This window comes from Podarcis raffonei, chromosome Z, assembly GCF_027172205.1.
Source record: "Podarcis raffonei isolate rPodRaf1 chromosome Z, rPodRaf1.pri, whole genome shotgun sequence".
In the NCBI taxonomy this organism is placed as follows: Eukaryota; Metazoa; Chordata; class Lepidosauria; order Squamata; family Lacertidae; genus Podarcis; species Podarcis raffonei.
The window spans coordinates 3,756,760-3,779,125 of NC_070621.1; the positions used below are offsets into that span (position 1 = coordinate 3,756,760).

The following is a 22,366-nucleotide window of genomic DNA, read 5'->3' on the forward strand; positions in this document are numbered from 1 at the left end:
GTGGAACCATGTGCAGAGCGAGGTGACTGAGATGATAAATGGTCTTACTTGTCAGCTAGAAACTTCCAGCTTGCACCAACATGTATCACACAGAGAAGTTTCAAGAACTTTCTTGAATTAATTAGAATAGGAAAGATCCCCGCACTTTAAACCAATACTTTCTGTACTAGAAATGCAAACCTGACCTTTTCTCCCACCCACCCCTTTCCTAGAATATGGTGAATTCCTACACTGCAAAGGAAAGAAGTTCACTGACTTTGATGAGATACGTCAGGAGATCGAGGCTGAGACTGACAGGATAACTGGCTCAAACAAGGGCATCTCTCCTGTCCCAATCAATCTGCGAGTCTACTCTCCCCATGGTAAGTCCCCTCTTTGTGCCAGGTGTGGGCGGTGGAAGCTTCAGACTCCATTTTGTATGATGCCACCAAGGCTTGGGATTATGTGGAACTCCTGTATGTGAAACTCCTCCAGGGTAAAATGTCCAGAACATTTCAGTTTGGATGATGATGATGATATTATAATAATAATAATAATATACTAAATTTGTATATCACTCTTCATCCAAAGAACGAGGGGTGGTTCACAACATAATAAAAGAAGATGATTGGGGTGAGGTAATACCAGAGAGCCAGTGTGGTGTAGTGGTTAAGAGCGGTAGACTTGTAATCTGGTGAACCAGGTTCGCGTCTCCGCTCCTCCACCTGCAGCTGCTGGGTGACCTTGAGCCAGTCACACTTCTGTGAAGTCTCTCAGCCCCACTCACCTCACAGAGTGTTTGTTGTTGGGGAGGAAGGGAGAGGAGAATGTTAGCCGCTTTGAGACTCCCTAGGGTAGTGATAAAGCAGGATATCAAATCCAAACTCTTCATGATGAAGGTGTATAATAATATGAATAGGGCTGATTAAAGACACTTAATTAACCTTCCCCAGCCTGGTGGCCCTCTAGATGCTTAGACTACAGTTCTCATTAGCCCCACCCACTAAGGCATGTGCAGGCAAATTAAGGGCTGCGGGCTGGATCAGGCCCAATTGCCTTCTGGATCCGGCCCACGGACGCTCTGGGAATCACTGCGTGGATCGTCAGCGTACACATTCTTTCCCTCTCCCTCACACGGCAGCGCTGCTGCCGCTGCCTCCCTCCCTCCTCCTGGCTTCTCCCCACCCTGCCTAGAGGAGGAAGGGGGCTGGGCTTTGTTTGTGCCAGCTAGCGGCCGTGATTTTAAGCAGCCCCTCTCTGGAGCCCGTTCATCGTCCCTCCACTGCCGCCACCATCCCCTGCTGCTCACAAGACACAGGTAAGCAGCCACCGGGGCTCGTGGTGCTCTTGCATCACCCCCCCCCCAAATATAGTCCACCCCCCCACAAGGTCTGAGGGACAATGGACTAGCCGCCTGCTGAAAAAGTTCACTGACCCCTGCACTAAGGCTATGCTGGCTGTGGGTGGCTGATGGGAGCTGTGAAACATCTGGAGGGCAGCAGGTTAGGGAAGGCTGACTTATATCAACCTGCTTCCCAGAGACATCTGGTTGGATCTGTGTTTGAAAGTAAAGCAGAGGAACAGATGGATACAGGGGTACCAACTTGAATAAATTATTGGAAAGGTCAGGTAAGCCCCACACTGCATAATTAACCCCACATGGGGTGCATGCAACCCAATTGAATAGCAATCCCCATCAACTTTGGGGGGCATGGCCCCCTCAAATATTTTATTGGGATGGCTGAAGGGACCTTGGAATTGGCTCCCATGGATGGACATTTGGTTTTGAACACTGCGAAACAGCATTCTAGACCGTGAGTGGGGAATCTGTGGCCCTCCAGATGTTTCTGAACTAGAATTCCCATCATCCCTGGCAGTTGTCATCCCATCTGGAGAACACCACATTGACTACCTCTTCTCTAGGCTGTAGAATACTTTGCCCACTTCTTACGTTCCTATGAGACATCCAATAGCAAAGTAACATCACCCAGCCTGGGCATCTCTTTCTCTTCCTTTATCTAGTCCTGAGTCTGACCCTGGTGGATCTTCCCGGGATGACTAAGGTTCCAGTTGGAGACCAGCCTGCTGACATTGAGTTCCAGATCCGTGAGATGCTAATGCAGTTTGTCACCAAAGAGAACTGCCTCATCCTTGCAGTGTCCCCAGCAAATTCAGACCTGGCCAACTCTGATGCTCTCAAGATTGCTAAAGAAGTCGACCCTCAAGGTAAACTCAGCTCTTGTGTTTATAGTTTTCTCAAAGTTTGTCCCTTTCCTACCCCAATGGTCTCCTTTTCTTCCCTTGACCACTGGCTATTGCAAATATCACCCAAAAAGGTTCACTCCAAGCAGCACAAAGTTCCAAGGGTGCCATTTTTTACATTTGCGTTTTCCTTGTAATGAGAGTGAGTGCTGGAGACTTAGAATGTTTTTGTAATAACAGTTTATTTAAAGGTAAAGGACCCCTGACAGTTAAGTCCAGTTTATTTACAAATATACAGGTAGATCATGCTGTAAGCAAGCAGAATGCTAAAGCAGGTGGCACCATTGCTAATCCTGTATGAGATCCCAAAGAACAGCGCCAAGAACTCCTACAGCTTCACCTCCCTCCCCCAATCTGCATCCTGTTTATCTAACTCCAGATAAGCTCCCAGATCTTTGTAGCAACGCCATCATAAATGTGCTGGTCATTAAGATGCCACAAGGTCTTTCATTGTTTTGGCATCAACAGGCTAATATGACTACCCTTCTGGAAACAGGTATATGCTTATTCTACTCCCCTCTTCCCCACAAGCAATGAGGTATCCCATTGAGAACTCATTCCGTATATATATATGGATATTGGTCTTTTCTCACTGACCATGAATTCAGGTCCCCCCTTGGTCTTCATATGTGGGAAAGGTCCAGGATATGTACTGGAATGAAATAGCTACCCCATAACTCTCATTGTTTGCTTATTATCTAACAGGCCAGCGTACCATTGGAGTTATCACCAAATTGGACCTGATGGACGAAGGAACTGATGCTCGTGATGTCCTAGAGAACAAGCTGCTTCCACTACGGAGAGGCAAGGACTTTTGTGTTTTCCTCTCTTTTCGCTTTCATTCTCCTCCTAATATCAGGGCCTACTTCAGCTCCTAGTCCTTCTTTGCATTCTGACAGTTTATGTCTCTTGCCAACATTGGCCTTACTCTTTCAAAAGAAGGAGAAAGGAAATGTTTTCCCAGGCTCCAGATGAACCACCAGGTCTGGGTGAAAATACATTGAGAATTCTAGATGGGTTAAACTTTTCACACTTCAGAGTAGGGGTAGCCAATGTAGTGCCCTTCAGCTGTTTCCTACCACAACTCCTGTACTACTACAACTCCTGCTAACCTACTACTACAACTCCTGCTAACCTCAGTCAACATGGCCAGTGGTCAGAGGTAATGAGAGCTGCAGTTGAATAACATCTAGAGGACGCCATGTTGGCTGACGCTACTCCTGAACTTCAACAATTGACTTTGGATTTCTAATTGATTGTTGGAGGTGACCTTTCAACGATTTGGATACCCTAAAGACCATCTCTTCGTTTCTGAAGCCACCCATATGCTTTGATCTTCAGCAGGTTTCTACAAGTCCCTTCCACTACGTAGTCTTACTTTTGTGACATAGCCTAGTGGTTCCCAAACTTTTCTGAGTCGTGAAGCACTTTTCTAGAGAGAAATTTGTCATGGAGCAATATCATTGCCCTTAAGCCAAAGGCATTGATGTGCATTTCTGACTTTTTTTTACCTAACTATTTTTTATGTTTTTGATTGTTATTTATCATATAGCAACAGCACAAAATATTTTTCAAATTCTAAATAGCTTAAATTTTGATCTAAACTTATTTTTTCTCATTGAAAAATGGTTCTTTGACTACATGGCCTAAGGGCGACAATATTTTCACCTAGCACCTACATAGGTACCAAATGACAGCTGTATTGACAATGGAAGGTATTTTTAAGCATTTGGGCATGTTAAACATAAAGTTTTATATCATTTAAAGTGTTGTTTTCTCCACTAAACTACATAAATGAAAAGCAACAAAAAAAATAAAATAAAGTAAGACAAAACATTTGAGAATGAATTCAAAGCAGACATTGTAAATCCACAATATGTTACCCACATAGAAATGGTATTTAAAACAATTTTTACAGTTGCAAAACCAAAAATGTCACCTGGCATTGAAAAAGAACAATAAAACATAGCTCAGGAACTTAGATTCCAATGAGAGAGATGAGACTGTTTTGATTTGCACAATGTGGCTATATCTGGTTGAATTTAGGACAGCTGCAATGGAATATCTGGCTCTGCATTGATGTGGGATCTGTATTTTGTTTTAGTAGCCACATAGGCAGAGAACCCTGATTCACAGTGGCTTCTTAGTTGCAAAAAAAAAAATATTATTGCAGAATCTCATGTCAAATAAATCAAGCACTCATACAACTGCGATGCTAGACAGGCTGGCTTTTCCAAGTATGAGTTTGCAATCCAAAAGTTTTCCTTATTTTTTCCATAAAGAATTCAGCAGGCTCTTCTTACGTTCTTATGAGCTGTAGTCCAGCAACATCTGGAGGGCCACAGGTCCCCCAAACTTGTTACTGAACACAGTTTAATTCCTCGTTGCATCCAGATCCTTGTCATGTAGTTTGTGTCTATCACTCCCTGATACCTGCACTTTCTGAACTGTTCGTTCCTAGGCTACATTGGTGTGGTCAACAGAAGCCAGAAGGATATTGATGGAAAGAAGGATATTCAGGCTGCGTTGGCTGCAGAGAGGAAGTTCTTTCTCACCCACCCAGCGTATAGGCACATGGCCGATCGTATGGGTACGCCCTACTTGCAGAAAGTACTGAACCAGGTAAAGGCTGATGCACACAGGGCTGACTTGGCTGGGACTTCTGCCTGGGGTACCACCGAAAGAGTAATACAAAACACATTGAGATTGTGCAGGGATCAGAGGGCTGGAAAGCAGTTAGCTCAGCTCCCCGCTCTGCACGATGCACAATCCAGAATTTAGCTACAGTCATACCCCGGGTTAAATATGCTTCAGGTTGAGTGTTTTCAGGTTATGCTCCGTGGTGACCCGGAAGTAATGGAATGCGTTTGCCGCTCGCACATGCGCAGATGCTCAAAATGACTTCACGCGCATGCGCAGACGCAGAGAATTGCAAGCTGCGCAGGCGCAGGTTGCATTCTACTCAGGATGCGAACGGGGCTCCGGAACAGATCCCATTCGCATCCAGAGGTACCACTGTATTGACTGATGACCAGCTGGCCTCTGCTTAAATACCCACATGTAAAAAAGGCCCCACTTCCTCTCATGCGTGGACAGGTGGCGTGGTAGGGTGGCAGTGTTTAGCTGACCCCCAACCGCTGAGTTGCTTGTGCTTACTGGGAGGGGCAAGGCAGCGGGGAGATTGGCACAAACATACTAGCAGGAGTGTTGGATTGGCCCTGCCAGTGCACTGCATGGGCTTTCCCACCACCTTCCCCACCCCACGCCCCATCCTGGTAAAGCAACAGCAGAAACCCAGCTGTCAGGAGGTCAGGTAAGTGCCACCACCCACTACTGCTTCCACGGCCGTCTGCTTCACTGCTGAACAGATCATACCACTAGGATGGTTGTCTCAATGTTTGGCTGGAATTTGGTTCCCTGCATTTCCCACCCACTGGCTCTAGCCCCTCCCTCTGAAGCAACAGAGAACAAGTCTCCTTGGCAGACCTTCAGAGACTTAAAAACTGCTTTTGTGTTTCTACTTCTATGAGGAATGGTTTAGAGAGCTGCAAATGTTAAGCTGGAAAAACAAAATGCGAAGTAGATGACCCTTTATCAATCCTAGTCACGCTCTTCTGGATAAATCCATTAGATTAATTGATTAATCTTGGTTCCTGCTCCTGCCAACCTAGCAGTTTGAAAGCACCTCAAAGTACAAGTAGATAAATAGGAACCGCTCCGGCGGGAAGGTAAACGGCGTTTCCGTGCGCTGCTCTGGTTCGCCAGAAGTGGCTTAGTCATGCTGGACCCGGAAGCTGTACGCCGGCTCCCTCGGCCAATAAAGCGAGATGAGCGCTGCAACCCCAGAGTCGGCCACGACTGGACCTAATGGTCAGGGGTCCCTTTACCTTTAACTTTAGTAGATGAAAAACGTGCCCCTAATTCATAAGGCAGCAGATATTATTATTATTATTATTATTATTATTATTATTATTATTATTAAAAGCAGTTGTTTATAAAATCTACAGGTGGCAAGAATCATCTTCAAACAGGCATTTCGTCTTCTCTTGCACACAGGAGAATTTTTTCCCCTAAGGTAGCCTCCACCAACCTGGTGCCCTCTAAATGGCTGGAGCGATAGTACTAAACATCTGGAGGGCACTAGGTTGACAAAGGCTGTTCTGAGATGATGCCAACTGACAGACGTGTGCAGCATTAAAAATATTATGCTGCCTTGTACAATGTTGTATGCTGACCATCAAACAATGATGACAAAACTAATTTAAGAGGTCAATTAATTTTTGCCTTCATAGACTTGGTTCATACTTAATGGCTAAACAGTGGTTTGGCTACTATGACTTTACCAGGCTCATGTACTCTTCCTCCCTAATTTGTGATCTAGTTCCCTCTCTTATCTCCTAACCTGTGCAAACAACAGTTTACCTAACCAAGAATAGGAAAAGCATGATTTGAAGTAGGTTTCAAATTCTGGCAAGCTATGGTTTGTGCAAACCCACAGTTTCACTGATCAAGGCATAAGAACAAACTAGCAAGGCATGAGAACAAAACCCAAGAAGCAGGGAGGGGAGATGAAAGCATATCCATCATCCTGAAGTACAAAGCTTGTTTTTGCCTATGCATCAACCAGCCTGATGGGATTTTAGCTCATTTTTGTCAATGGTCTCCTTTCCTTGTGCAGCAACTGACCAATCATATCCGAGACACATTGCCAGGCCTGCGAAACAAACTCCAGAGCCAGCTTCTCTCCATTGAGAAAGAAGTGGAAGAATACAAGAACTTCCGCCCTGATGACCCTGCCCGCAAGACCAAAGCTCTGCTTCAGTGAGTGACCTATTAATTAAGAGTACTTAGATTGCTCTTGGGGCCCAGTATCTCCACCATGGAAGAGTCTGCCACTTGGGGGATTTCTGACATGCCGTGCTCAATGCCCTCTTTGACGTGCCAAGCACCACCACCTCTGATGCGTCCTTCCCTGTCCTTCCCAGTCCTTCCCATTGAGTTTTTCACCAGAGATAACCATGCCCTGCTGGTTCTCTCCCACATGGGTTCCTTCATGTCCACTATATCGATGCTGTCTTCTAAGGCCATCTTGGCTCGGAGGCTTCTAGCAGTAGCAAGCAAACACTTGAAGCCCATCCTACCTAGCAACCTAAATTTGACTCCTGGGACCTCATAAGTACATTTACTTTATTGATTTATTACATTTATATCCCACCTGTTTCTACAGGGAGCTCAAGGTGGCATACACAGTTCTCCCTCCTCATTTAATCCTCACAACAACCCTGTGAGATTAGGCTAGGAAATGGCGACTGGCCCAACGTCACCCAGTGAGCTTCCGAACTCCAGTCTCCCAAGTCCTGGTCCAGCACTCTATAATCACTACTCCTCCCTGGCTTCTGAGCCCTTGCCAGTGCTGTCTGCTAGGCTCTCTATCCATTCTTAAGCTTGTGTCATGTATGTTGTAGCAAATGATTTAGACCTATTTTTTGGAGTGTGCAATAGAAAGGGCCAATCACAGCCAGCTCACAAGCTGACGGTAAAACGTGTGCTGGCTTCAGTGAACTTTAATTGGATGGGTGTTCTACATTTATGAAATCTCTTCCTCCCTTCTTTAATTCCCTGCATAGAATGGTCCAGCAGTTTGCTGTCGACTTTGAGAAGCGCATTGAAGGCTCTGGCGATCAGATCGATACCTATGAGCTATCTGGAGGTGCCAGGATCAACCGCATATTCCACGAGAGATTCCCCTTTGAGTTGGTGAAGGTAAAACGGATCCCTCATTAGCATTTGCCTAGGCCAGCCTTCTGCAATCCAGTTCCCTGCAGATATTTTGGCCTACAACTTCCACCAGCCCCAGCCAGCCCTGCTGTGTCCTGCTGGGTTGTTGAACAGCTGTGCCGACTGGAATGAATTCTGAGGCGGCTGGCATAGGCTGCCGCTGGCATTTCCTTTTTTGCTCCCTGTGCTCTTTCTTCTTCTTCTTCTTCTCAGTCGGTCTCCTTCAGGGTAACATGCTGCGTTCTTCATTTTCATTTCCTTCCATTTTCCTTCTTTTTGCTAATCATAGAACTGTACAGTAGGAAGGGACCCTGAGATCTTCTAGTCCAACCCCCTCAATTTCAGGAATTGCAGCTAAAGCATCCCTGACAGACAGCTATCCTCTGTTTAAAAACCTCCCGCGAAGAGTCCACCGTCTTCTGAGGGAGCCTGTTTCACTGTCAAACGGCTCTTGCCACCATAATGTTTCGTCAGAATCTCCTCCCTTGTCATTTGAATCCATTGGTTTGGGTCCCACCCCCGGGAGCAGCTGGGGTGGTGCTCCCTGTCTTCTTTCTGTGAGGCCCTGGAAACTTATAAGAACAGGGGTGTAAGTTTCAGTTTCCTGAGGGACAACCTTTTTGAGAGAACTGTTGTAGAGCTGAGGTGAATAACAAGAGGCCATTTGCCCTTGAGCTTATTTATTATTTACTTAATTTATTGCATGTACATTGAAATACTTTATTCTCACTTGTACAACTTGTATAGAGTGAGATTACACGAGTTCCCCCCACTCAGCTCTCTTAGTCTTAATTCCCCTCGTTTAGTGACGCACACCCACCAAACCCGAAAGTCAGTTGCCCTGTTGTTATCTCTTCATTCAGCAGCCTAACAGCCCACGGATAGAAGCTGTTCTTTACCCTGTTGGTGCGACTAATCAGGCTTCTATATCTTCTGCCCGAGGGCAGGAGATCAAGAAAGTGCCGGCCAGGATGTGAATCATCCCTGAGAATTTTCCTCACTCTCCTGAGGCAATGGTATATCCCACCTTCTTAATTTATTGCATTTATATCCTGCCCTGAGGAGCTCAGGCTGCCCTACATAGTTCCCCTCTTCCCCATTTTAACCTCACAACAACCCTGTGAGGTAGTTTTAGGCTGAGAGTGAGTGACTGGCCCAAGGTCACCCGCTGAGTTTCATGACCAAGTAGGGATTTGAACCCTGGCCTCCCAGATCCTCGCCTGTCATTCTGCAGTAATAGCAGCTTCCTGATCAAGTTCAAGGGATGCCCCTCATAGAGCACATTGAGGTAGTCCAGACTTGTAGCAACATGCTGCAGTGGCTGTGCTGATGGCTTTTTCTCCCCATGCAGATGGAATTTGATGAGAAGGAGCTGCGAAGAGAGATCAGCTACGCCATCAAGAACATCCATGGAATCAGGCATGTATCAATGCAATGGAGGCAGGCTGCCTCTGCGCCGTTTCTTTGACAGTATTTCTAGAACTTCCAGGGCTGGATCCTGAAGACGTCAGAGGTATGGTAGGTTGGCAGACGGGCAGAAGTGCCTGCCGAGGTGGTCGGCTTTGAAACCTGTGGGTAGGTTCCACTATTGATCCCTGTTGGCTTGCTTCCTGTTTCCCTGAGGCAGGAGCATGTAAAATAAAGCTGCCTTTCCATTCACTGTGGAAGGGGAAGTGATGTCATCTGCAAGAATGAGTACCCCAGGAAGTAATCCCACCCTGGCTATTGTTTCATGTTGCTTTTTCCCCTCGAATATCTACAATGGCTCAGTTTTCCATTCTGGTGGTGAGGCCACTTCTGTCTGCAACCTGCACTGGTGTAAAACAGGGCTGTCATACTTGCAGGATCCATTTAGACCGCCTCCCCCACCTGATGCCTTCCAGATGTTTCTTCAGCCTTGGCTCATGTGGTCACTGGTTGGCATTATGAGGGCTGTAGACCAAAACATCTGGATAGCACCAGCTTCAGGCTTATGGCTTTGATGTTGCACCAAGCCCAGGGGCTGGCTGTAGTTTGGCCTGATCAAGAAGGGGAGGAGGTTCTTAGCATGCCAGCTGGGACAGAGCAGCCCTGAGGTGCATTTTGCTCCTCTCACTTCCCATGAGTTCTCAGCACTTTAAGTTTTCCACGATGAGCAACTCATGATGGAGTATGCATCCTGCCTAAGGCCCATATCGTAAAGGTTGAGTCAGGATACACATTTGTTGCTGCTTCTGTATGCAGTGATAATCAGCCTCAAAGTTATCTTGGCTCTCTTCTCATCTGATGCTCTGCTCCCTCTGCCCTCACTGCAAGTGTGCCATTAGAAAAGATATGCAATCTAAGGGACTAACTAGGTGTGGTGGTAGTGGTAGAACTGCTCCCGCTACTTGAGCCTCTTCTCTTCCTTGCAATGACAAGGGCAGCCTTCATCAACCTGGTGCCCTGGGAAAATTTAGTACTACAAGTCCCATCATCCCCAGCCAGCACAGCAATAGAACCCCATAAAGTAGCACATGCCAAGCTACAAAGGGAACAAATTAAAAACAGTAGCTAGCTAAAACTCTAATGAAAAAGCGGGGAACTGGTGGCCCTGTACGTCTTGTAGGACTACAACTCCCATCATCCCTGGCCATTGGCCAAGCTGGTCAAGACTGGTGGGAATTTGAGTCCAACAAGGTTTTGTGCAGGCAAGGGAGCCAAATGCATCCCCCTAAGCCTCTTAATCTAGCCCCTGCCAGGCCCTGCTCTGGGCCCTCCTCAAAGGCTTTTGATTGGTTTGAATGTGCTGTTGAACTGAGAGAATCCTTCTCACTTGCTTAGATGGTGGATGGATTGGTAGTGTGTGTGTTTGTGTAGAAACACCTGACTTTTGCATGGCTGGGATGTAAAGTACTGTACAAAGGTAAAAGTCATTTCCATTGCTCAGCCTCTGGCCCCATCCACCGCAGCATGCAGCCCTGGGAAGGTTGCCTGTATGCGAGTGTGAGCCAAAGGTTCCTCACCCCTGATTTGGAGGGCCAAAGGTTCCCCACTCCTGCTGCAAGCAATGCTCAAAGAACAGTGCAGCAGGGCAGAAGAAGGTCAGCTTGGGAGGCCCAAAGCCTGCTGGGACAGGAAGGCCATCTCCTCTCCATCTAAGGCAGAGGTTGGCCCATCACTTCAGCTCCCTACATCAGCTGGAGCTGATGGTACCTGGGAGAGCCACAGTGTCCTTCACCCCTGGCCTTGTCCATGTGGGGAAGTGGGTTGTGTAGCCCTCGGAGAGCTCTACTCTTCCTGATTTTTCAAGTCTCACCCAGCACACCCTAAGCTGCTTCTCTGTGATATGAGCGACTGCTCTGAAGTTGATCTGTAATGCTGTGTCACTCCTCTTGCCCTGTCTTCCTCCCACTTTGTCTTGTCCCCTCGCCACCGGGGTGTTTAGAACCGGTCTCTTCACGCCCGACATGGCCTTTGAGACCATTGTGAAAAAGCAGGTGAAGAAGATTAAAGAGCCTTGCCTGAAATGCGTGGATATGGTGATTTCGGAGTTAATCAATACCGTTAGACAGTGCACCAAGAAGGTAACCCCGAAAGGGAGCATGGAGTCCCAACATGCTCTTGCCCACATCCCCTCTGGCTGAAGCACAGCATTTGTGATTTGGGTGACAACCCTGCCTGGCAGTGATGTTTTGTTGTATTTTCTAACTACCGTCCTTAACAGCATGACTAGAACTGAGCGAATCCAGGCTGGAGTTCCCTAGCCAATCAGAAAGAGATGGGGAAGCTTAAGGGGTGTGGCTAGCTTTCCTTCCGCCAAACAAAGCGCAGCCATTTCTTCATGAGCTCTAGAATCCTGGGTCTCACTACAACTTATTGCACCATGAGGAACAAATGCATTCAGCTGGTCCTCAAGCAGGAGGAAAATGTAATACTTAAAAAAAAAAGAACCCAGCAAGAACAGGCTGCAGTCTTGTCCCCGCCTCCCACAGCTTCACCAGAATCCTACCTGATTTCTCCATTTGCTTCTGATTTCTCCATTAGAGCTTCCTTTGGAGATTTCAAGTCTTCAGAATGGGATATAGATAGGAAACAATGCTTAGGGTGGAAACAGATTTAGCATTCCCAGAGGGCTTACAGCTGGCTCTTTGCCTTGGCTTCACAACATCTCTTAGAGACATGCACACCAGGCTGGAACACCTAGTGCCTTCAAACATCAGACTTTTTTTTCTTTTTTAGAGTAGCACATAATATTTTTGTAAATATATATGTTATCCTTCACCTTTCCAAAAAGTGTGTTGGTGATGTCCTGGAAGCTAGCCAATGAGTTTTCACATTTGCTTCTCCCCAGTTCAGTTAGAACCATACTAGAAACCTGCAGAACACTTTCCCCTCACCCCACCACCACCAGAGCTCATCTCAAGAAATAAAAATATATGACATTTTTGAAGACCAATGACAATACTATCAAAGTACTGCTAACAGTACTGTCCCCACCATTAATAAATGTATCTTTATATCTTGGGGTTTCAATTTCTGAGGGCTCCATAGCCACATGGGTCTGTTCTAAAACCTCTGCAGCTTGGTACATTTTCTGATTGGCTTGGTTTATGTCCTGTCCTGGAAGAGCAGCAACTGGCTGAAGAGAACTAAACTAGAAACATCTCTCCTCTCTTGATTGCCCACCACTCTCTCCTCAGTCTCTTGGAATGAGTTGCCTTGGAAGTTTCCATATTTCATTCGCTTAGGCTATGATTGGCTGTCATGGGAGAGGTACCATAACCTCACCCCATTTTATTCCAAATGACTGCAGGTGCAGAGAAATACAGGAGAGACAGGTGTTCCTTCTCTTAGTCATTTTCTGCTCCTTTGAGGCAGACACCCAGGTACTGGAATTTATTTATTTAATTTTAAAAAGGCCTTTGACTCTCTAGAGTGTGAGCGCTTGGAACCCTTGGCATGTTGGACGAACTGGTGGCCATTTGGGAACAGGTAACTGGGCAGGGTGAAAGATGGAGTATTCTAGAATGTTATTTGTGGCAAAGACTGAGTCCAGGCAAAAGAGGAGATGCCTGGTGCTTTGGCAAGAGGCCACAATGACCGGTTGTCATCATTCTTGGGCTCAGATTGGGAGCAAACAAAAGTGAGCGCATCTGTCATAGGTTCCTTGAAGTTCTAGAATGCTGGGAGGACTTTTGTTTTTTTACCCTGCTCTCCTTATGGGGGTGTTGGGGGGTCTGTGGCTGTGGGGAGCACCCAGAAATCTTGCCATTAGTGCCTGATTAAACACAAGCCGGTAGGCTGCCAAGTATGCAGTGTCATCTGAATAACTGGATTGGAAGGGCCAACTTTTCATGCCCCTGCCCACTCCACTTGTACCTTCTCTGTTAATTTTCCCATTGGTTAATCACCATTCCCTGCTTTTCTACAAATCTCCTTTTCTGTTTGTTTGTGCTATTCACATTCTTTCCTCTTTATCTTATTTCTCTCGCCCTCCCCCTTTCTAAAACGGTCATGAAGAACAGTTTCCTTCTTTCTAGTGAGGACTGGGTATCCAGAGGTGTGAGGATCCTTTGCCCCCCCCAAGTGTTGCTGAAATACAATTCCCACCATCCCTAGTCATTGGCCATGCTTGATTGGGCTGATGGGAGTTGTAGTCAAATAATATCTGGAGGGCTGAAGGTTCCCCACAATTGTTCTAAGCAAATTAGGAAGCAGGTAAGAATGGAAAAGTTGGAAAGAATGCAGACAGATAGAGATTGTTATCACTGGTTCCTACAGAACCAACACTTGCAGTTTGAATTCACCTGTGACTGAGGCCCTTGGCACTGTGTGTGTGTGTGTGTGTGTGTGTGTGTGTGTGTCAGAGAGAGACAGAGAGAGAGAATGAGAAAGAGGAAGAGAGAGAGGAAAGAGCGTTGTTTAGCCCAGCATAACCCTGTACAAGTGGAAACTGTACCAAAATGGTGCAGCATAAAGTGCTGTTGTTCAGGGAGCCAGCCAGCCATTCCCTTTTCCATTTCATTCCTCCTCACCTGTCAGAACTGCCTTCCTAACTGCAGCTGGGAAAAAGCACTTCTAGCCACTCAGGTTATGCAGGCCTCTAGGACAATGTTGGTCCCAGAAACACTCTTCAGCTGTGTACCTGCTCCTTCAGGGGCAGTTCTGTGCAGGGCAGGCAGTTGACCAACTTAGAATTATAGAATCATAGATTTGTAGCATTGGAAGGGACCCTAAGGGTTTTCTAGTCTGATTCCTTGCAATGCAGGAATCACAGCTAAAGGTTTCCTGGCAGGTGACCATCCAACCTCTTCTCAAAAGCCTCCAGTAAAGGAAAGTCCACCATCTTCTAAGGCAGTCCATTCTTTGAATTAGCCGGAACCTCATTTCTTGTTTTTTAAATTCACTGGTTCAAGTTCTACCCTATGGAGCAGGAGAAAACAAGCTTGCTTCATCTTTCATGTGGAAGCCCTTAAGGTATTTGAAGGTATCATATCACCTCTCATCTAAGCAATACATACCCAGCTCCCCAAACTGTTCCTCATAAGGTTGAGTTCCCAGACCTTTTATCATCTTGGTCACCGGCCTCTACGCATGTTATCTATAAACAGAAAGTAGCACATGCAAATGTACATTGGGGTGTTTTTTGAGGGAACTGTGCCTAATTGGCCACTGATAGGTTTTGCAGATGCAGCCAGGAATTCAAGATGCGAGGTGAGAGACACAGAGAGTGTGTTTAAAGGCACCTTAACTTCCTTTTCCATTAGATTTTTTTTTCACTATTAAAAAAATGTGTGTGTGTTTTAAAAGGGATCAAGCAAACGCTACACTGGCAAATCGTGCTTTAAACCTATAAAATTGAGCATCTGATTCCCTGGTAAATTTAGTTGCCAAAAATATTGCAACTGAGAGGAAATCAGGCTCACTCCTTGGTAGAAAAATACACATGTGGCAAATCTTTTTGGAAAGGTGTTAACAGTGCTTTTTTTTCTGGGGGTACTCAATGGTGTGCAGTACCAGCATCTTTTTTGGATATGTTAAAACTGTGGCACATACTGTAATAACTTCATGGTGAGTACCAGCACTTTTTTTTCTAGGAAAACACTGGGTGCTAGTATAATTTATTAAATTCATTAGCCATCTTATCTAGCTCAAGGCAACCCAAGGTACAGATCGTCAGCATGGTCAGTGCTAGGTGCAATGTCAGCAGCCGAGGAAGGGAAGAGAGATTAGGAATATGTCCAGTGTTCAGGTGTTATCACTCCTCTGGCCCTTGCTGTTTCTAGAAAAAAATATATTGTTTCATGCCACACAAGCTCTGAGTGTTGTGAGATTCCAGGGGTTCGGGTTCCTTGGAATGATGGACAGCAGCGACTGTGGTGTCTTTAGGATAAATAGTTTATCTACACCAGGGGTCAGCAAACTTTTTCAGCCGGGGGCCAGTCCACTGCCCCTCAGACCTTGTGGGGAGCCGGGACTATATTTTGGGGGGGGAGGGGAGAAGGAATTCCTCTGCCCCACAAATAACCCAGAGATGCATTTTAAATAAAAAGACACATTCTACTCATATAAAAATACACTGATTCCCGGACCGTCCACGGGCTGGATTGAGAAGGCGATTGGGCCGGATCCGGCCCTCAGGCCTTAGGTTGCCTACCCATGCTCTACACATATGTACAACCTGAGCCTACATTGGAGGTGCCACTGTACTAGAAAACAAACTGTAAAAATACAGTAGTACAATAACCAAGATAAACAACGAAAAGGATATCACTACAACATAATGCTAGCGAGTCATCAAATAGCAATTCATTTGAAATATATCAAAAGTAAGCATGCAGTAAGACAATTAACAGTATATTCTAAAGTGAGGCCAAAGCTGGTGGCGTTAGCACCTGACAACATGCCTTGTCTCCTCACACCAATATTTTTATACTCAGACTCAAAAGGTAAGAAACGCCCTTGTAGCTGTTTGGCAGCTGTTCCCTTATGAAAGCACACAGGGAGGGGGAAACAGTTGGCACCTGATTTACGCAAGCTGCAGAACCCAGCTTTATAGTACAGAAGCTTTATTATGCAGGTTACAGAATACTATACATGATTCTGAGTTTTAAAAAGTCTAGCAGAGAGCATACACATGTTATGTGGCAACATACAGGGGTAAATTTTAACTCATGTTCATCTTCAAGAGAAAAGTCACACATAGTAAAAGCTGCAGAAGAGAGCCTGTAGATCAGGGACAGGGAGTCTGTGATGCCCCATGTATTGACTCTTGATTCCTGTCAGCCTCAGCTGGCATGGCCAATGGTCAGGGATTATGCAAGTTGTAGTCCAGCAACATCTGGCAGGCTGCAGGTTCTCCACCGCTGCTGTAGGTCTTCCCTCTGACACATATGTTAGCGTTTTCACAGTTACTTCTTCAAGGACCTTAAGCTGCATGTTTGTGCTTTTTAGGTGTCCACATAGAAAGCAACCTTGAGGGTGGATGAGAGATGACCTGAGGCCCCAGTGAGACTCTCAATAGGGAGATGAAGGCTTCATTTTTTCAGGAGTCAGAGAGAGTGGTAGGGTTGGGGAGGAAGGGATCCCCGCATTTACCCATCTGTCCATTTCACTGGCCACACCCTGGCTTGCAGTTTTTCATTCCATCTTTTCTTCCTCCTGTAGAATCCACCTGATGCTTGGCAGCACTTTGGGTCCTTTAGTGACGCTCACTTGGGTTACATTTGCCTAAGGCAGAGATAAACAGCATTGTTCCTTCCAGATGCTGCTGGATTTTAGCACCCTTCAGCTCCAGCCAGCTTGACCAATGGTCAGGGGTGGTGGGAGCTGGGAGTCCAGCAACATCTGGATGGCACCACATTGGCTCCCCCTGGCCTGTGGAGTGAACCAAAATCTCATTTTTGCCTTGTGTTTTTCTCTTCTCCCTTTCTCTTTCTCTTTCTTCCTTTCTTCCCCTCCCTCCCCTCTGTCTGATCTCTTTCTTTCCTCCTCCGTCTGCTTCGCACTCCTTTCTTCTTCTTGTTGCTTCTCTCCTTCCCTGCTCCTTTCGCCACGCAGAACGGGTCTCTTCACGCCTGACCTCGCTTTTGAAGCCATAGTGAAAAAGCAGGTGCAGAAACTGAATGAGCCATGTCTGAAGTGTGTGGACATGGTAGTGAGTGAGCTCACATCCACCATCAGAAAGTGTAGCGAAAAGGTAAAGAACCCGTACGCCCCCAAAGAGAGGGAACCTTGGCACAATGCCACTTTGCACCCAGGCATACCCATCCATCCAGCGACAGAGACACAGGAGCTCATTTCTTGGTACGCCAAGTGCAGCGATCCCTGCCAGCAAAAAGAGGAAAATTAGGGACGTGTGCCAGAGATTGGCTCTTGGTTTGTTAGTAGGCAATAGGCATTGAGTTCTTTAAAACAGTTGGGCTTTTTTATTATTATTTAGTGTGTTGATGTGAAGCTTTTCATCACCAAGTGACCTCAAAGCAGTTTACATAGGAATAAATAAATCACATCACTAAAAATCACAGAACAGAATTAAAGTAATATTGATAACAAGGATTTGCAGGTGGTGGCAAATCCTACAGTATGACCATGTCAATTGGCTTCGTACAAAGTCTGGCATGCCACTGGGTCACAGAAGGGTACAATCTCATGGCTTTATATCTGTCCATTGTCCAGTGTCTGGAACAAGGTTAGACAACCTGGTGCCTTCCAGATGTTGCTGGACTACAGCTCCCACCATCTCTGACCATTAGACGTACTGGCTGGAGTTGATGGGAGCTGGAGCAATGAGCATACAAGGTTTATACCCTACTGTTTCCAGTAAAAGGGATAACAGCCTCTCAATGAAGACCTGATTCAACCTCATTCTTGGTTATATGAGTGAAGGAACTGTGAACAAGCCATTTGCACAGCCAATAATAGGTAACCCCAAGCTGTGTTTGTGATTGCAGACTGGCCCCATAACAACACCATAACATCTACCATGACACAGCCATCTACCTGCTTCCTAAGTGCCTAGTAATGCATTCATTTACAAATGGCTACTAACCACGGTGGCTATGCTTTGCCTCAATGGTTGCAGGAAACCATGGGATGAGACAGGGCTCTTGGGTTTGGGTCTTGTTTGCAGGTTTCCCATTCAGGCATCTGGTTGGCCACTTTGAGAACAGGATGCTAGGCCAGTTGAATCCCCTTTTGCCTTGTTATGTAATTCCAGATGGTATAATTAAGCAAATTAACCATCTTGCTCTTTCAGACTTTAAAGTGGTGTTGGTGATGGTAGTGTTCTTCTCAAGCTCTTTAGGGGGAAGAGGGGCCCAAATTAATAAATGATCCGATTACAATGTAATATTGTGTCTGCCATCACTCAGAGCCAACTGCTATAAATTTCTTAAGCTAGGAATTCAGAAGTCAGCTGGATAAAAAGGGTGATTGATTATTAGCAAGCCCTTTCTTGTTATACTCTCCTTTTGTTTCAGAATAAAGTCTTGTTGCAACACACACACACACACCCCGGCCCCAATTTCAAACTGTCCCTGATTTGCATGTTGAAAACCTGTTTTATTTGCTTTTCCCCATCTGGAAAGCCAAACTTTTGAGAACAAGGAAGCAGAGATAGAGATTGTGGATATTTAAAAAAAATAACCAAATAAATAAATAAATTGGGATTGATATTCCAGATCTCTTCCAGACGATGCCACCTCACATCTGCCAGATCAGTGCTGTTTTCCTGAACCTGTGGACTCCATCAGGGGGCACCACACACCTCTTTAAAGAGGCCAGCTTGCCCTTTAGTTGATACATTCATTGATTACAGCTGGATTAGAGTCCTAACAATTCACTCTCCCTGCTCAGGTAAAGTTGCAAGTGCTGTACTAAAAACCACTCCGTTTCTCTCCTGTATTCCAGGACTGGATCCGGCAATCTCAAAGAGATATTCCCAGGTTTGAGAGTAGCAGTAGGAAGAGTGCCTGCGCACAGCAGTCCAAAATGAGAAATGCAAAAGCAATTTAAGGCTGCAATCCTATACCCCATTATCCTGGGTTTAAGTCCCATTGAATTCAGCGGGACTTACTTCTGACTGTATGTGTGGCTTGCACCATGAGTCAATTGCGAAAATGTCAGGGCTACATAAGAGGTGACGTTAAATGAATCTTTGTTGGTTTTTTTCAAAAATGCAAATAGCATCCTGAAAATTACTGGGGTTGCATCAAGTGGGTGGGAAAGGGAGATTTAACCCTTTCCTTCTGTGCTGTGCTCCTGAGCAAAATCTCTTCTCTGAAGTGACAGCTTGGGAGAAGAGGGTTCCAAGACAATCAAGCAACATTTTCTTAGTTCCTGCACCTCTTTTCAAGAGACATTTTATACCCCACTTTCCTTCAGCACTTGAATTCTTGCCCTGTAGCTCCCCCTCTCTTTGTGACTTGTTTTCTCCCACTGAATAAGGCAATGCTCCACTTTGGGCTCTTTCCTCTTATTTGCTGGTAGACGAGTCAGGTCCACCTCTCTTGCCCTCACTGTCACATTACAGACAGTGTCACATGCTTAGCAGATATATCTTGAAAACTCAAATCCCAGAACCCAGAAGGTCCTGGTCCTAGACCTGGATGGGGTGGGAAGGGGGAACTGCTAGAAGAGTTGATGTTTCTGCTTCAGTAAGTGGACTCCTTCCCTCTGAATCAGCTATGAATGCAAGACATGCCTTTTGTAATGCTGGCTATTAGTCTAACACAACCCTGTGCTCAGGGAATTTCTTTGGAGTTCTAAGAGAAATGCTAATCTAGGTGTCTTGAGGCCTACATGTTAGGTGAATTGTGTTTGCTTGTTTGTGTGTGTGTGTGCGTGCGCTCACTGGACCTTCCTGGTTCCGTGAGTGAATTTCTGTTCTGAATATTCCATCTCACCCCCAGAGTGACTTGCTATAAGCTGCAAGGAAAGGCAGTCCTGACTTATAAAACCCCATCCCCGTCCATCAGCGAAAGATCGTTACTAATCATTGCAAATTGCACGGGAAATGAATCCATCTGTTTTTCTGAGCGGTCTGTGTGGGTGTGGATGGATGTGTGGGTGCATATAACTGAGCCACAAGAAAAGATGGAAAAACTTAGCTGGTGCTGAAAACAGAACGAAAAGCTGGAGGAAGAGGTGAAAGTGTAGAGAAACAAATGGTTCCTTCGGTTAGGCCTGGCAGGCCTGGCTCTAACATTTCATTTTACACATGACAAGACTCTTCACAGCCTGAATGCACTGCTGTTGTTACATCATCTCAACAGGATGGCCACCCCCCCCTTTTTTTCAACGGCTCTGCTCCTCTGCCTTTTCTTGAGAGCCTGACCATGAGAAATCAAGCAGCTGCCACTTTTCCGACAGGGAGATAGAAAGATGGGAAATTCAGGTTTAAGACAGGAATCTTTTCAAGCAGGGGCCACCAGCCCTTCCGTCAGGCAGAGTGAGGGGACCGGGGTGTTCAAGGGCAGGTCTGCGCCTACCACGTAGCCTGGTCTGCAAACCCTCACTCCAAACTGGCCTTTTGCCCCCAGGAACGGTGGATAATGGTGGCCCAGAGCCTGTGTTAAAGTGAGATTCAGTTTCCTGGGCAGCTTCTGTACCAGGGAATGCGCGTGATCTTGCTCCTTCCTTCAGGCAGCAAAATGTCTTAGACCAACAAAGGCATGGGGCAGGAATTGGACACAATTTGCATTGATGGGCAAAATTACCTAATTCACACTTTACAGAACATTGTGTGAGCTGAAATGCAATGAAGTTACCCACCAAGTAAGATGCAAAAAGTATATATGGTAAGGTAAATAAACATGCATAAAAATCAAAACAATAGGTGTGATCCACACTTACTTTTGCCCCACTCTTTCCAGGCACAGGTCTGCACTTCAAAACACTGTGTCTGAGTGCTCTTTAAAGCTGAAGCGCAACAAACAGCCATTTGGGTTTTCCATGGATTGCTCCAGTTTGGTGGTAAAGAGCAGTTTTCATGTCGAAAGCTCCAGGGCAACAAAGCTTTCAGACATGAAGCTTTAAAACATGGACTGTGCCTGGAAAGCTGGAGGAAAGATGTGTGTGTATAAATGAGCCCCTAGCTAAAGTAGTGTACAATAATGCTTACACAAATGTACACATTAGGAGACATTTGCACTATAATGCTTATGAATTCTCACACAGACTTTATTTTTTATATATAAATTAATGTGTATCATAGAATCATAGTTGGAATAGAGTTAGGGTCATCTGGTCTTGAATTGCAGGAATCCTGGCCACAGCTGTCCCTGGGTGGACAATGACAATGTGAAAATGTGGAGAATTGGGAAAATGAGAAACTGAAATTAGCAGATTCACTCATCCCTAGTCTGGCCCTGCCAGGCCTACCTGAAGACATCAGGGGTTGAAACTGGAGCTGTCAGCAGGCCGAACAAATGTTCTACCAATGAGCTATAGTGCTTTTCACCTGTTTATTTTCTGTGTTGAGCCAGGCTGCTGTTAAAGGTGCAGGGGCTTGGCCAGAGACGGTGGCCACCAACCTTCCACTTGCAAAGTAGTAATTACTAGCTCTAGGCCAGGCCTAGGATAACCATTTCAGCAGTTGCACCAGCCCATATGTAGCTTTGTAAGAAGCATGGCAGCTAGGACCTGAGCGAGGCAGCCGTCAGAACAGTAGAGGAAGAAGCGAGGGCAGAGGAAGTGAGAGGAAGGTGAGAGGAAGAAGCAGAGACTTGATTGGAGATGTGGTCTGAGGTTGTCCACTGTGAGTTCCATAGCATGGAAGAAAGTTCCTAAGTTAGGGAGACACCTGTAGATGCAGCTGTCAATTTCTGGAATAAAGGACATGACGGTGAAAGTCCAGGAGAAGGAAATGTGCACTTGGCAAATATTTGAGAACCAATTTCCAAGCCAGCCTCCTTTCTTAGGTTTCACCTGCTCTCCTGTTCAGGATCATGGCATTTCTGGGTGCTTCGTCGTGCTACTGCCTCCCCACCTTGCCCCTTTGCATCCTGACGCATGATCCCTTGTGGGCGTGGTGTCCCGTGGTGTGCCTGTGGCCTGCTCTTCCCCAGCATCGCTTGACCCCATGCATGCGCTAGGTGTGGTGTTTCCCCCGCATGAGTTCTGGTGAACATGGCTATGACAGTTTTCCTTTCCTTCTGCTTTGTTTGAAAATTTTATCAAATAGTCAAAAGTTTTGAATAAACTGAGAGCATTTCACAGATTGGAGTAGTTTGTTTTGTGTCACCAAGACGGTTATTGCTTTTCTATTTTTCCAACCCCCTGCTTGGCAGGGGGTTGGACTCGATGGCCCTTGTGGTCTCTTCCAACTCTATGATTCTATGAAAAAAGCTGAGAAAGATTTTCCAATTTCCTGGGTTTTTTTTCT

At 45.9% G+C, this 22,366-nt stretch overlaps 1 protein-coding gene across 17 annotated transcripts in view; it reads left to right on the top strand.

The window, feature by feature from the left end:
- Positions 1-22,366, top strand: part of DNM1 (dynamin 1) — a 132,558-nt gene that overhangs the window by 44,094 nt on the left and 66,098 nt on the right. For 13 of the 17 annotated variants that reach the window (XR_008328450.1, XR_008328449.1, XR_008328451.1 and 10 more), the window contains exons 3-10: positions 213-362; positions 2,002-2,205; positions 2,947-3,045; positions 4,703-4,863; positions 6,920-7,062; positions 7,869-8,004; positions 9,371-9,438; positions 11,426-11,564. Coding sequence is in view for 14 of the 17 variants with exons in the window: in XM_053373549.1 (XP_053229524.1) it covers positions 213-362; positions 2,002-2,205; positions 2,947-3,045; positions 4,703-4,863; positions 6,920-7,062; positions 7,869-8,004; positions 9,371-9,438; positions 11,426-11,564 (1,100 nt within the window). In the remaining 3 variants the exon portion in view is untranslated. Of the gene's footprint in view, positions 1-212; positions 363-2,001; positions 2,206-2,946; positions 3,046-4,702; positions 4,864-6,919; positions 7,063-7,868; positions 8,005-9,370; positions 9,439-11,425; positions 11,565-17,040; positions 17,180-22,366 lie in introns of all 17 variants that reach the window. The other 4 variants (XM_053373541.1, XM_053373552.1, XM_053373544.1 and 1 more) reach the window with 1 other exon arrangement.